General features: G+C 38.2%; 1 protein-coding gene across 1 annotated transcript in view; it reads right to left on the bottom strand.

The window, feature by feature from the left end:
• Positions 1-13,795, bottom strand: part of LOC149528277 (ASC1-like protein) — a 122,233-nt gene that overhangs the window by 56,596 nt on the left and 51,842 nt on the right. The window contains exons 3-4 of the mRNA XM_089811643.1: positions 11,502-11,731; positions 11,180-11,335 (exon numbers count right to left, since the gene is read on the bottom strand). Coding sequence (XP_089667769.1) covers positions 11,180-11,335; positions 11,502-11,731 — 386 coding nt within the window. The remainder of the gene's footprint in view (positions 1-11,179; positions 11,336-11,501; positions 11,732-13,795) is intronic.

The following is a 13,795-nucleotide window of genomic DNA, read 5'->3' as shown; positions in this document are numbered from 1 at the left end:
CCTAATTGCCTCCCAATCTTGATTGCTTTAGTGTAAGCCTCAGTTAGCGTTGTAGGAGTAGGATTCGCCATCCTTGTGAACATAGCCGTCTGGCTGTCTAAGGCACTGTAGTATGCTTCCAATGCACCCGCCTCTGTTATTGTGTAAGGAGCTTGCAATCTCGTGTAAGCCTTATGGAAACGATCATTGAAGGAACTTATTGACTCTTTATCACGTCTCCTGATGTCCACAAACATTCTATGTAACTCCAGTGGTGTGGTGGGCATACCAAACTTTGCAATAAAGGCTTCCCTGAGTTGAACCCATCCCGTTATTGATGATGCTGGCAAATTGACAAACCAGTAATATGGTTCCTCACTCAATGAATAGGGGAAAAGCCTACATGCAACATCTTCTTCTTGAATTCTTCTGTTGCATAATGCCTCTTGAAACACTTTGATATGCTCTTCTGCTGTGCGGTTAGGGTTATTGACAAAAAACTTGGAGCAAAAAACCTTAGGATTCTTAGGTAGATCATGGTACTGTTGGAATGAAATGGGTGAAGCATTGTTTTGAATCCATGGTGGTTGAGCCATTGTTGGTTGATTGGCTTGAACTTGAACTTGAACTTGAACTGGCGAATTAACCAAAGCTTGGATTGTTTGACCACTTGAGGAGCTAGCCAAGTTTGAGATATCAGCTACCTGACGATTCCTTGACCTTTTGGGAGATTCTAACACAAGTAAGTCTTCTTCTTGGTGTGGTGTATTTCTCAATATCCTCTGTCTCTTATCCGATATCAATCTCTCAAATCTTTCAGGGGAAAAAGATCCAATCTTTCTATCCAGCTTGAATATAGTTCAGACCCGACTCAAGTGATTCTCTAATTCGAGTTTTCTTTGATAATAGCTTGAGCTTGTCTTTGCGCCTTTCTTTCTCTCTCAAGCTTCCTTTCCAATTCTCTTTGGCGTTCCAACTTCCTTTGAATTCTCCTTTCAATAGCTCTTGCTTTCCTTTCTTCTTGATTCAATACTTCAATGGTGTCCAAATACTCTCTGGTGTTTTCACTTTCCTCCCAAGCAATTGAGCCCAAACTGGCTACAAGGTGATCCTGAAGTGTTCTCCAAGTTGCTCTAGGTTGATTTGATCTAGGAAGCACCATTCTTCTTCATACTTATCTTGAAAGTTTCTCAAAAGGGAAAATTTCTTGCCCTCCTAGCGCCAGATAATGTTGATGCGAGTTTTGTGTCACTACATAACATATTAGTAATTGGATGCTTGATACAGAATATCAAATACACAATTCCTCTCTTGAAAAGTTATCTCTCATGGGACATGAGTATAACTCCAATGTTCCTTACACCGTTGGATACTCGCTCAGTTTTATCAATGTGATTTGCTGGTAATCACGTAGGCGGCCTTACGTTTTCTTGTTTGAGAAAAATTTGGATCTTGGTGAGAAAATGGAGATGGTGGTTCAGTGTGAATGCTAGATGATGTTGATGGCGCGATGATGGCAATGTAGGGTGAATGGCGATGGAAGGTGAGAATGCCGATGTTTTGGTTTACTTCTCTAACTAACCTCTTCTAAGCATGAAATTTGGCTGCTCAACTACTCCTACTCCTAAGAATGGAAGGTTAGTAGATGGACAGGGATCGAATCTAATGAAGGCTAACCAGCAGCCCTACCTCCATAGATGCAACGCTTCAAAGGAAAGTAAACTAGATCACCACACAAAGCCTCCCAACCAGCCGCTAGGATGCTAGTGGCCTAGTGTTGACCCCTATCAAACATCTACCAAAGCTACCATGCAATAATCCATTTTATTTTACTCTTACTCTAACAACTTGAAATGAAATTGCTTCAACTTGAAAAGAAAATTTAACTATGTGGAAGTAGAAAACATGTAATAACACCCAATGTTCTTAGTCAACATGCAATGAAAAAGAGAGCACTTTGGTATTATTTTCGCAACAATTTCTCCAACCCCCCCCCTTTACAAATGAGAGCCAATGGCCTTATATAGAGGTCCAAAATACAATGGACGGTAGAGATCAAAACAAGATCGACGATCCAGATTGGATCCCAAAACCCTAATTAGGGTTGCCACCCCATCGGCCAATGAGAAGATGCCACCTCATCAATGGACCAATGAAAAAAGTGCAAAAGTGGCAACCAATGAGAAGGCACCAAAATGGTGGCCAATCAGAAACAAACACTTGTCCTATTCTAGAAGAAAGAGAAAGTTGCCACTTGGGCTTACATAAGATGATCTTCTAATATAATTCTTCCTTTTTCTTTTGTTCTTTTAGCTAAGGCAATGAACTTAGCTAGCCTTTCGTTAACTTCTTCCATAGGAGGACAAGGTGTGTGCTTCGCTCGGAGTTCTGCTGACTTTGCCACGCTGTTTGCTGCTTGTAGTATCCTTTCGTGATCCTTCTCATATTCCTTTGCAAACCCAATAAAAGCATTGAGTGAGGAAAGGGTGTTCAGATGTTTCCTTTTGACGGCAGCCTTTCCTAACTCATCCAATCTCGATCCAAATCCTGTCTCACTAACATCCTCCTCTCTAATACCCTCAAAATCAAGCGCCACCCCAACGTCGCTCATCATGGTCGAAATGGAAGTGTCGACGCTTGGGCCGTGTTGTGCAATCTCATCATGAATTTCTTCAAGTGTTCTGAATCTGGTAGTCAATGCGACATACCAAGATTCAACTATGCTCAATCCTCTCTCATCAACCAACCGGGCTCTTTCCAAATATGCCTCCGGTAGCCTAATGAACGCCTGCAGCCTAGGAATAACCAAATCCTTGATGGGAAGAAAATTCTTCCATTCCTCTTCAAATAATCTGAATTTGTTTCTAACAGTCACCAATGACTGGAATGTTGAGATGAAGGAGGGCAAGAAATTTCGCCCATCTTGGATTGTATCATAGATCCAACCCCTTACTTCATGTAACTGAGCTGATACCTCTTCTGAATTGCTCCCGCTGTCTTGAGGAAGGGCTGCCTGATGCAGCTGTTGGATTGGCTGGCAATCTCTCCAATATTTGTTTTCGGCCTCCAACTTTACTATCCTTTCGTTTGCCTTCCTCAATCTTTCTCTGATTGATGCTATGCCTTCCTGAACCTCCTCACATTCCATATCATCTGTATTTCTTCCCAAATTATGTTCTACTATTTCGTACTCCTGGGCTGCAATCTCATCCGCTGCCTTATTGACTGTTGGTATAGCAATCTGAACCCTTCGGTGACCATCACTGTGGCTTCTGATTACCCTTGCCACCGTATTTGCCATCTGTTTTTGGTTCTCGCTATCATCCTTTTCTATTAGTCTTTGTATATCATCAACTGCGTGAGCCATTACCACCTCGCCTCTCGGCATAAGCATTTGCCTTAACCATAGTGGTGCAGTGCATCTCCCCAAATCCGGATTCGGTTCGACCAACAAAGCATCACCAACGGCCTTAGACACCTGACTTATCTCTTCAATATCAATCGGCCCATCTTCTTCTCTACTAGTTTCTGCCATATTTCCTTGCTGGTTCTCCGAGAGAGGGGAGTACTCCGTACTTTCACTGTAGCCACTTGATTCCGAATCAGAGCTCACCTCCACTGCGGCCCCTTTATCACTCGAATTGACCTCTTGGCTTCTAGCCTTAGTTATACTCTCCCTTGACGGCGCTGCCCGCTGTCTCTTGGCTGGAGGTTCCGAACGTTCTTGGCTTTTCTCTATCTCCAAAGCCCTCTTCTTGCTATTCCTAACTGTCTCCGATTGCCGGCCACTTCCTTCACCCTTCTGTCCGATTGATTCTACTAGACCTTCCTTTGGTTTCATCATCTCATAAGTAAGGAGAACCTTTTGTCTTTGTAGCTTTCTCAACTTGGCATTATACCACGACTCGGTATGCAAATCTACTGTCCTTGTGACTGCCTCCAAGGAAGGATCCTGATGATCGTCCCAATCCACTGGATTCAACTCTGTTCCAACTACTGTCTCATAGTCTTCTCTCAACACACTACGATCATCCTCCAATTGATCGGGAATATCAAGGCCTCTCCATCTGATATCTCTCATCATGTTCACCGACAATCTCGAGAAAGCTAGCTTTCTCACGTGAAAATCATCCTTTGCATTGGCCCAAAAATCCTCTATAGTGGGAACATGCTTAAATTCGCTTCCATGAGATGCCTTGATAAGACCAACAGGGTCGAATCCTTGCCTTGCTCTGTACCATCCTAGATGATACCACTCCAATTCCTTTTCCACAGCCTCAAAGGCGGCCCGATTTGGGCAACTATCATTGCCAATTATAATTGAGAAGGAAACGCCTGTTTTCCCCTCATTCCTCATTACTCTATCATAGTGCTCAAGCTGCCTAGCCAATTCCATCAAAACTACCTTGTTGGGCGGGTATCTTGGAAGCCTCTTGGGACAAACTGTACTTCCTGCCACTCTAATGTATGTGAATTGCGGGAATTGGATGAACCAACTCCCAAACTTCTTAATCCTTGCTTCTGCTTCCGATGAAAGTCTCTTAGCAGGCGCCCCTTGTAATACCCTTACTGTCTTCATGGCGAATGCATCGCAAAACATCTTGTAATCCTTGTTATTGTGCAAATGAAGCTGTGGATAGCATTCATGCACCAAATATTGCCCCGGCCCATTACCAATCTCTCCTAAGGCCCTAAGTCCCGGACTCTCATACAATCTAGCAATTAAGTAAAACAGATAGGATCCCATGTAGAATTGCCTTTCGTTTTGAACTGTTCTAAGTTGCAACTCTAAATTTTCACTTATGATCCTAGCCCAATCAAATTTTCCTTTTCCCTTTTCAATTTCATTAATGAAGAAGTACATCCAGTTTTCGAATTGCATAGCTTGAGCTAGGCCCATGATCCGGCTGAGAAGAACAATGAGATCGCCATATTCCGGCTTGAAATCTGCCACTGTAAGCCTTGTTGATTTGTTAACTCCTTTCCTTCCTTCGTGTATCCAATTCCGCTTTAGATGTGAGAAGTAGGCCTCTTGGTTACCTTGAAATGATTTGGCCGCCTGATCCACCATTACAACTGTCATGCCCTTGCTCTGAGGAATATTAAATGTCTCTTCAATTGCTTGTTCGCCAATGTTGGCCAACACTCTCTTCCCTTCGCCAAAAATGATGGATTTACTGTCTAGATCAAATCTGGATGCACACTCCATAATCAATTCCGGACAAGGCAAAGTAGGAGGAAAAGCTGCTGCATGTACAATTCCGCTCTTGTATATCCTCTTTGCCAAGGGGGATTGTCCTTCCTTTAGTCTGTCCCTCATCTGTATCATGTCCACTGTAGCGATATTAGTATCGGTTATTTTCTTCATTTTCGAGAAGAAGGAAGTTTTGGGCGTCATATCCTCTTTGTCTTTCTTAGCGTTTGCCCGCTTGGGATTCTTACTTGCACTATCATCCTCCATGCTCGTCGCCCTATTACGGGATGGTAGAGTGGTGGACCAAAAGGCAAGAAGAACCAAGTAGTGCAATTCTTAGAAAAGAGCGAAAGAATGGATGTCAGCTTAAGCACTCCTTGCAACTCTAGATGATGACTTTCACCTTAACTAATAATCTTACAGCAACTTTTCGGAACCCGGGATATGACATCAAAGAATTACAAATCCCTTTGCAAATTAGAAAACAAAGCCTCTAAGCTTATCCAACACTTGCCTTCTATGCAAAAATCAAACTTTCCTATGTATCTCTTCTCCCAACAAAATTGCCCAAATCTGATATAAAAATTGCAGCCCCTCTAGAAAATCAGAATTTTGTCTTCCACAAATTTCGGCCTCCACAAAATTCGGCTCCCACAAAATTCGGCTAAGCATGAAAAAAATCTGCCCTTCTACAAAATTCGCCCAAGCAAAGAAGGAGCAAAATCTGTAAAATCTGCCACCTAGGGCACAAATCGCAGCCCACAAAGTGGAGCAAAAATCCCCAAAAACGCAAAAAATCTGGCCCTTAGACAAATCGCCCAACAATGGCAATGGAGAAATTGCCCAAAAATCGCCAAAAAACTGCCTTCCACCAATTTCGCCCAAGTCTGGAAATCTGCCCTTGCTTCAAATTCGCCCAAGCATGAGGAGCAAATGAATTGATGAAAATGAAATGGGAGGGGACTCCCTTTATAGCAGCTTTCACCTTCCTCCCAGGCTGGCCGACTTGGTCCTATAGAGGAAAAAAAACCAAAATTAAAGCTAAGTTAGTGGCCCACTTTAAATACTTTGCCAAAATTTTAATTTTCTAAAATGAAAACTGCACTTTTAATTTACTAATTAACCACAAATTGCAAAACGAAATTAAATGGTGCCTTGGGGATGCTAAAAAATTTCTATTTAATGAGGGTTTGCTAATTAATACATCCTTGAAGTTGAATTTTGGCTAACCAAAAGCCATTTCTTAATATTAATTTACCAATTTCATTAAATACCAAAAGCTTTCAAGGCAAATTTAATCTATTAAAGCCAATTTTTGCAATTTTCCTCTAAATCGATTTTCCTAAATAATTAAAATTTTATGACAAAAAAAATAAAATTGCCTCTAGAGTAAAAATCGATTTTGCAATTTAACTTCATCTTACAAAATTAAATTCTATTTCACCAAAAAAAAAAAATAAGATTTTCCAAGAACCTAAGTCTAACGAAAAATTTCCTTATTTGAAAATCATTCAAATTTACAATTAAATCCAAATTTTCAAAAGAAATCGTCTAAGTACAAAATTCACAATCTTATCCTGCCAAGTTGAAATCAATTTTGAACTTATTCGGCCTAAGGATAGAACTGATAGCTCTAGAAAATCAAGTTGAAACCGGGTGAAAAATACATCTAACCTTCTCCACTGGCCCTAAAGGCGATTAAAAAGGGGGTCCCCAAGATTTTGGGGTGATGTGTGAAAACCTCACAACAGAGTTGGTGTTTGTTTATTGGTATCACCGTTTTCAGCTATTAGATATAAGTGTAGTTAGAGATTTCATCTTGCCCATTACTTGCTCCGTAGATAAGTGGATTCTTTCCTAAAAGATAAGAGGAAAGAATATCAGTAACACCCCTTTCAAAAAATCTCAACTTCTTGCTTACCTTGAGTTGCTCCAAGGAACAGTGAGAAAGGGGAGCCTTCCCTTAAAGGTAGGTGAGACTCTGTCTCATACGTTATGGCTGGTCTATCTATTTTGCAACTGAATTTTCACAAACTATCGGTTGCAAAATATCCACCGGACATGATCTACAAATCAATTACAAAATCTGTCCTTGAAGAGTGAATGTTCAATACTCAATGATCATATATGATCAGAGATATTATTCTCAATACATAAATATGCTATATGAACTCACAATATATTAAGCTTTACAATCTTAGGGTTACTCAAACCAACATAGATTTTATACGATCATACCAGACTTGAAGAATGCATGATAAAAGTTCTTCTACTGCAATAACAGACAATATGGTGTCTCAAATATCTGCAAACCATATCTAGAATTAAAAACCCCAATCACCTTCACACTAGTGTCTCCCTTCCAAACCTCAGCTGAAGAATGACTGTGATAAAATAATAACCATGGAGGGTCGAACGTGAAATGGTAGGGGACCATGAATCCCATCTTTTTGGAACTGATGAATAATTCAAAATTCCCACCGACTACATAACATGATGACCAAAACAGTGAGAAACTGCCACCTAGGATAGTTGACTCCAAACTGCTTACTTGGATGTCAAGAGGATAAAAACATGAACCATAAAGGAGCACACACGAATATAAATGATCCCGGAAATACTTAGAACGGCACTCAAACACCTAAAACAATCTGACAGCATACCCAAAAATAATCTCGATGGTATATAGAAAACATTATCAACACGTCTATAAAATATCAAAATGAAGAACACTTCTACAATATCGAGCCATGCCACTGAAGACAGCAAGGAAAATATGAACAGATGTAATTATATAATTTATCACAATCCATGACAGCAGCATCAGGAGATCTCTATCGCTGCTACCATCTTCAACAGAGAGAAGAGAAAATGTTGCAGCAAAGGATGAGAGAAGAGATGCTACAGTAGATGATAGTAAAGAACACATCACACTAGCAAAGAAGGGCAAATTAAAGGCAGAGGTAACAGTTAGTCCTTTGTATTTCTTTTGATAGTGATGTCATCTTGTATGCAACAGAGATGATGAGAATTGAAGAAGGTGAGGATGTAGAAGAATGTGAAAGAGAAGTGAGTGAAACGAAGAATTTAAATTTCCACAATCTTGCTAGCATAGATTTGTATTCAGATGTTGTAGATGAAATAGAGAGGGAAGAAGATTTTTGCCAGAGGAGACTAGAGCATAGTGTGTTGAACCCCACAAAATGAAGAAGAAAAGTTAAATGGTGGGAAGGTGAAGAGTATTGAATGAAGAAGCCTTTACAAGAGTTGGAACTATGATAGGTCAGCCCTGAAAGAGGGAAGAGGAGAGTAGAGCACAATTGAAGGAGATGGTCGAGAAATGGTAGACATAGGTCCACAAGAGGAAAGAAGCATGAAGAGAAAACATTGCAGGACAAGAGGTCACTTGGCCCAGAAAAATGTTGGAAGAGAAGTGCAATTTCTTCATGAACCTCCTATAGTAATGGAGTTTCTACAAGTTGTTTGCAAGCTGAAAGGACAGTTCTACCATCCAGCTCTGTTTCGTTAGCCTATGCTCACAAACTTCTTACCCCAAGTTTCTAATGGAGAAGCATCCAAGGTGCAAGGACAATCTTGAATCAAACAAAAAAATATTTTCATAGTTAATAGTTATTTTCTTCTTTGTCTTTATTGAAAGGGTGGTCAACCAATTTTTGAAGAATTGTGGATGATTCATGGCCAAATGGTTGTTTCATCCTGTTAAGAGGCCAAGTGGGTACTCACTTTGATATTTGAAGAAGATCTGAGCAAATTTGGCCAAGTTATGCAATTGCAGGTTTTTCCTAGTGTTTAGGATGTCATGATTCAAAGTTGAGAAAGATCCAAATGAAATTGTGAAAGTTGTGCAATTGTGGGATATTCCTACTATTTGGCATGCTATGTTTCAAATTTGAGGCAGATTTGAGTACATTTGGGCAAGTTGTGCGATTACAGGATTTCTTAGTGCCTAGGATATCATGCTTCTAACATGAGGAAGATCCAACTTAAATTGTGAAAGTCATGCAATTGCAAGATTTCCTAGCGTCTACAAAGTTGTCCCTTTAATTTGAGGAAGAGCCAAAGTTTATTTGGGTAATTTATGCAATTGCAGGAATTTACTAGTGTAAGGAATATCATGTCTCGAATTTGAGGAAGATTCAACTGTGAAAATTATGCAATTGCAGGATTTCCATAGCGTTTGGGATTTCATGTTTTGAATTTGAGGAAGATTTGAGCAAAACCATGAAAGTTATGCAATTGCAGAAAGCATGGTTTGCTTTAAGATATTTTGTTATTGCAGAAGCTTTAGGCTTTTATGCAATCTGGATATTATTCACATACCCCCAAATCTCTGCAACATCCACAACATCCCTAACCACAATTTTCTTTAAAAGACCTGCTATTGCAGAACTTTTCATGCTATGTGGTTATTATCCACATAGCCCTCCACAAAAGGCTTAATTTTCCTCCAAATTCATGCAATTTGTGGAACTTTCCAATCAAGCAGATATATCCCTGTACCTCTTGAATTTTTGGTAGTGTAGCTAGAATGCAATTTTTCATCAAAAAACGAAAAAGTGGTGGTTTTAACCAGTTGCATACAGATTCTAAGAATCAATGAGGGTTTGCATGTGTCTTAACATGCTTGGACATGAGAAACCCACCAGTCATTTGTATGCTATAAATAGGGATTATTGAACTCATTTAGGGAGTTTTTTTGGAGTCTTCTACAGAGGATGTAAGTCTTCCATACAAAGTTAGAAGCTTTCAATGAGCAGAAGCTAGAGGGAGCTTGCTAGGTAAATTTAGGTGAAATTGTAAGGTTTGAGAGCTGAGGCCAATGAGAGTATGATAACTAAAATGTATTCTTGCACATGAATAAAGTGCTGTGAATGTGTTATTTGTGAACTGTATGTTTTGGTTGCATGACTGGGTGATGTAGTGGAGGACCCCCTGGTGACTGCACTGTAGTTGGTTTCATTTGACTTGACTGGTTCTCAAAATTCCTAAATTAGGTACTTCGGTCAAAAGAGTAGATATCAATGTAGTTTTGTTTCATTTAGTTTATTACCTAACAGGTTTTCCAGTTTATTAATTAACTGTTACTTGGCTCATTGTTAAACATAGTAACAAGAATCACCATGAAATCATCTGAATTGCCAGTTTGGCGATTCGATTCATGGTTCCCAATTTTTTGTGAGCCAGTGAATCAGATCAGTGATTTCATGGCATGAATCGCATGAATCAGCGATTCATGCAATTCATGCAAAAAATGGCCTAAATAGCCTTCCTGAATCACGAAAAATCGGCCGCGTGGATAGGGAAAAAGTCAAGTCAAATTATAATAAAAACACTTTTTTTTTTCATTTCCTCTTTGATAGACATACGTTTCATAGATCTTCATCTTACATACATTTATGATTTGATGTCTTATGGATCTTCATCTTACACACATTCTATGATTTGACTCATTATGATCCTATGATTTCTATTTACTTCAGCTTCAATTTACATGTTACATGTAACGTAGTTACATATGTGATGGATTTATCATTTATTTTCCATATTTATGTATGTTAGCTTCTATTTGATGATCTTATAGTGTGTTTAGGTTATATTCAATAAAGGGTGCATGAAATAAGTTTAAATTGTTAAAATCTCTCAATTTTCAGAGCTTTTTAAATTTGTCGATTCACCAATTCGCAATCTGATTTGGCCTTGCCGATTCCGATCCGAATTACTTTGTCGTTAAACAATGATATGTTATATATTTCATAAAGCAGATTGTTTAGTCTGTACTATAATACATAAATCTCAACTAAAGGTAGGCAAATATGGAGAAAGAAATCATTGAATAGAAACAATAGCAATATCCAGATCCCAAACTAATCCAAAGAAAACCCAAAGTAAACAAAAGGAAATGGAAATTTTATCCAATCAGTCTGAACCTACTATTTTATAACAGCATATAATGCTGAGATCATGAAAGAAGAAACAAAAACAAACCTTAGCAAATATGATGCTAAAATGAGAATCAAAGTTGCTACATGATGAGACATGCTCACTCCAAAGTCTGATCGTCTTGTCTCCCAGAAAACTAAAGCAACAATACTGTACACATAGAAACCTGCTATGTACATGTAAAGGAGCTTTAACTTTGTCCTGCCAACCATTGCATCGCAGAATAAGAATGATGGTCAAGCAAAATGCATGCCAAAATTACATATTCTTCGGAAACAGAGTACATGATGACATTTTATAGCAAAAATTGTGTCTAACAATACACATTGTACTTAAAGAAGTGCTTAATAAAAATAGACAGCCTTACTTTACTTTTTGATCTGGCCAACTCTGGTCTCCAGGCCCAACCCAAAATTTGTGTGTGCTTGTAAACCATGGCTCATTGTAAGTCACAACCAACACCAATGATTCTGCCACAAAGTAATACAATAACTTCCAGGCAGATTCTTTAAATTTTTTGTGGCGTTTTTTGAGATCTTCTATTTGATTTTCACTTAAACCTTTCTTAGATCCCAGCACAAGCCACCTCCCTAGCCTCTGCAACTCTTCAGATATGTGAAAAACTTAAAATGTGTCGATATTATTACTAAAGAGACACTAAACTGAGAAGTTAAAATACATACCTAAATCAGTAAAATGTTCAATTCTATAACCATAAAAAGATAGGATTGTCTCAGCTTGGAAAAAGTTCTCAATGGCTAAAAAATCTTCTTTGTGGATTTATTTTCGTTAAACTCAATGGGTTGGAAATTTGAAGAGGAAAAGATATAACAATGAGTTAGTATTTTTATCTCAATTTGATAATTGCAACTTTTCTTCCTACTCATCAAGTATATTATTTTGTTTGGTTTTCATTATGTTACATTTTCAAGCATAATGGCTATTTTGATAACTACTAGTGCATGAGGACATATAGAAAGAGTTGGCCTCTTGCTGCTGAGCCAAAAACAGAAACAGTATTCTAAAATATTGCACAAACATTTAGTAAGCACTTCTACCCATAATCTACCAAATGATAAGACTGATCTTTCATAATATGTGAACATCATCCACCAATAATTCGCTATAAGATTGTTTATAGGATCAAGGTGACTAATTAAGATAGATTTACAGCTAAAAAGCATAGAAAATCGGGAAGCTTCATTTTTCTAATTTAGTTGTTTCTAAATTCAAATAGCACAACACTTCACTGCATGGGCCCATATTTGGAATAATATATGAAAAGGGTAAATTAAAAATATATAATATCATATCAAAAATGGACATACAGTTTTTGTAATTTTAATAGCTTCCTTTTTATTCACATTTTTCATTGAGCTTTCAGTACCTCCTATTTTTCATTTGAACTCTATTTTTTCATTTGAAAGCAGATTTCATTGGCATGCCAGACAACAAGTTTAAATGACACATAAAATTAACAGGCCACATTCAAAAAGATTCAAACCTGTTTTCTGCTCTCATGGTATTATATGTTCTCTAATAACTTAATATCAAGGGAACTAGGCTAACACAAACAGCCAGAAATGTATGATGTGCTAGGTCAGATCGATCTTAACATGCAAACTATAAAAGTAAAATTCATAAAGGTTGGTGCAAGCCAAGATAGAAGAACAACTAAATATTAGCAATGCAAATAATCCTAGCAAATCCCAAAAAGTTTTAGCACTGTACAAAATCCTAAAATTTGTCATTACCAGTGAAACAAAATTTTAATTAAATGCTTCAAAATAATATACTTTCGTATTAATTTCCCTATCAGGTGTTTGTTATAAAGCATTTTCCTAATACTACCTAGAAAAAACATGAGCCACCCTGACTTAAAATCAACACCTTTTAAAGGTAACCCAAATAATGCTATTTCTGGAGGCCTTTATAGAAACCACACAAGCCATCCTAGATTCATATTTTGCAGGCTACCATCAACTATATTTTTTAGACTTAGGCAATTTGCAAATTTTTACTTGTGGCCAGTCTTCAGACAAAGCAATACCAAGAAGCTCACAGCAGAATCTAAGATCCAATCCTATCTGATATCTTCAAGTCAAGCTGCCACTTTCACAAGAAGCTCACAGCAGAATCTAAGATCCAATCCTATCTGATATCTTCAAGTGAAGCTGCCACTTTCACAATAGCTTCTACCATCATTCCAAAAGAAAATTCACCTGCATCACCAAAGCTTCGGCCAAGCATTTCTCCTATTTTCATAATTGAGAGGAATGTATAGTGAAGGTATGGATCACCCCCAACACCAAGCTAGCAGATAACTTTCAGATTATTGTCAATGAAGAAAGAACCAAACAACTATTTTAGTCATCTAGATTTTTCTTGACCCAATCATGGGTAACTAGTCTAATTATGGAGGTTTTTGTTTTCATCTATCTTTTTCATTGCATCTTTTTTCCCCCATGTTGGCTGCTTAGTTTTTGATGTCCTTGCCTTCTTCCTTTTCCACTTCCTTTTTTGCACTGCTTTGTTTTTGGGATGTCAGGGGCATTAATTGCAAGTCTTTGCAGCTCTATTGTTCAATATCCTTAATTGATAGGCCCAGTTTATTCATTTCCCTCTCCCCTTCAGAAATTATCATTTTCCTTTCTCCTATGC

The sequence above is a fragment of the Cupressus sempervirens genome, chromosome 11 (assembly GCF_028749045.1).
Source record: "Cupressus sempervirens isolate cs-2001-9-10 chromosome 11, ASM2874904v1, whole genome shotgun sequence".
Taxonomy (NCBI): domain Eukaryota; kingdom Viridiplantae; phylum Streptophyta; class Pinopsida; order Cupressales; family Cupressaceae; genus Cupressus; species Cupressus sempervirens.
This window is presented reverse-complemented; position numbering and strand designations above follow the sequence as displayed.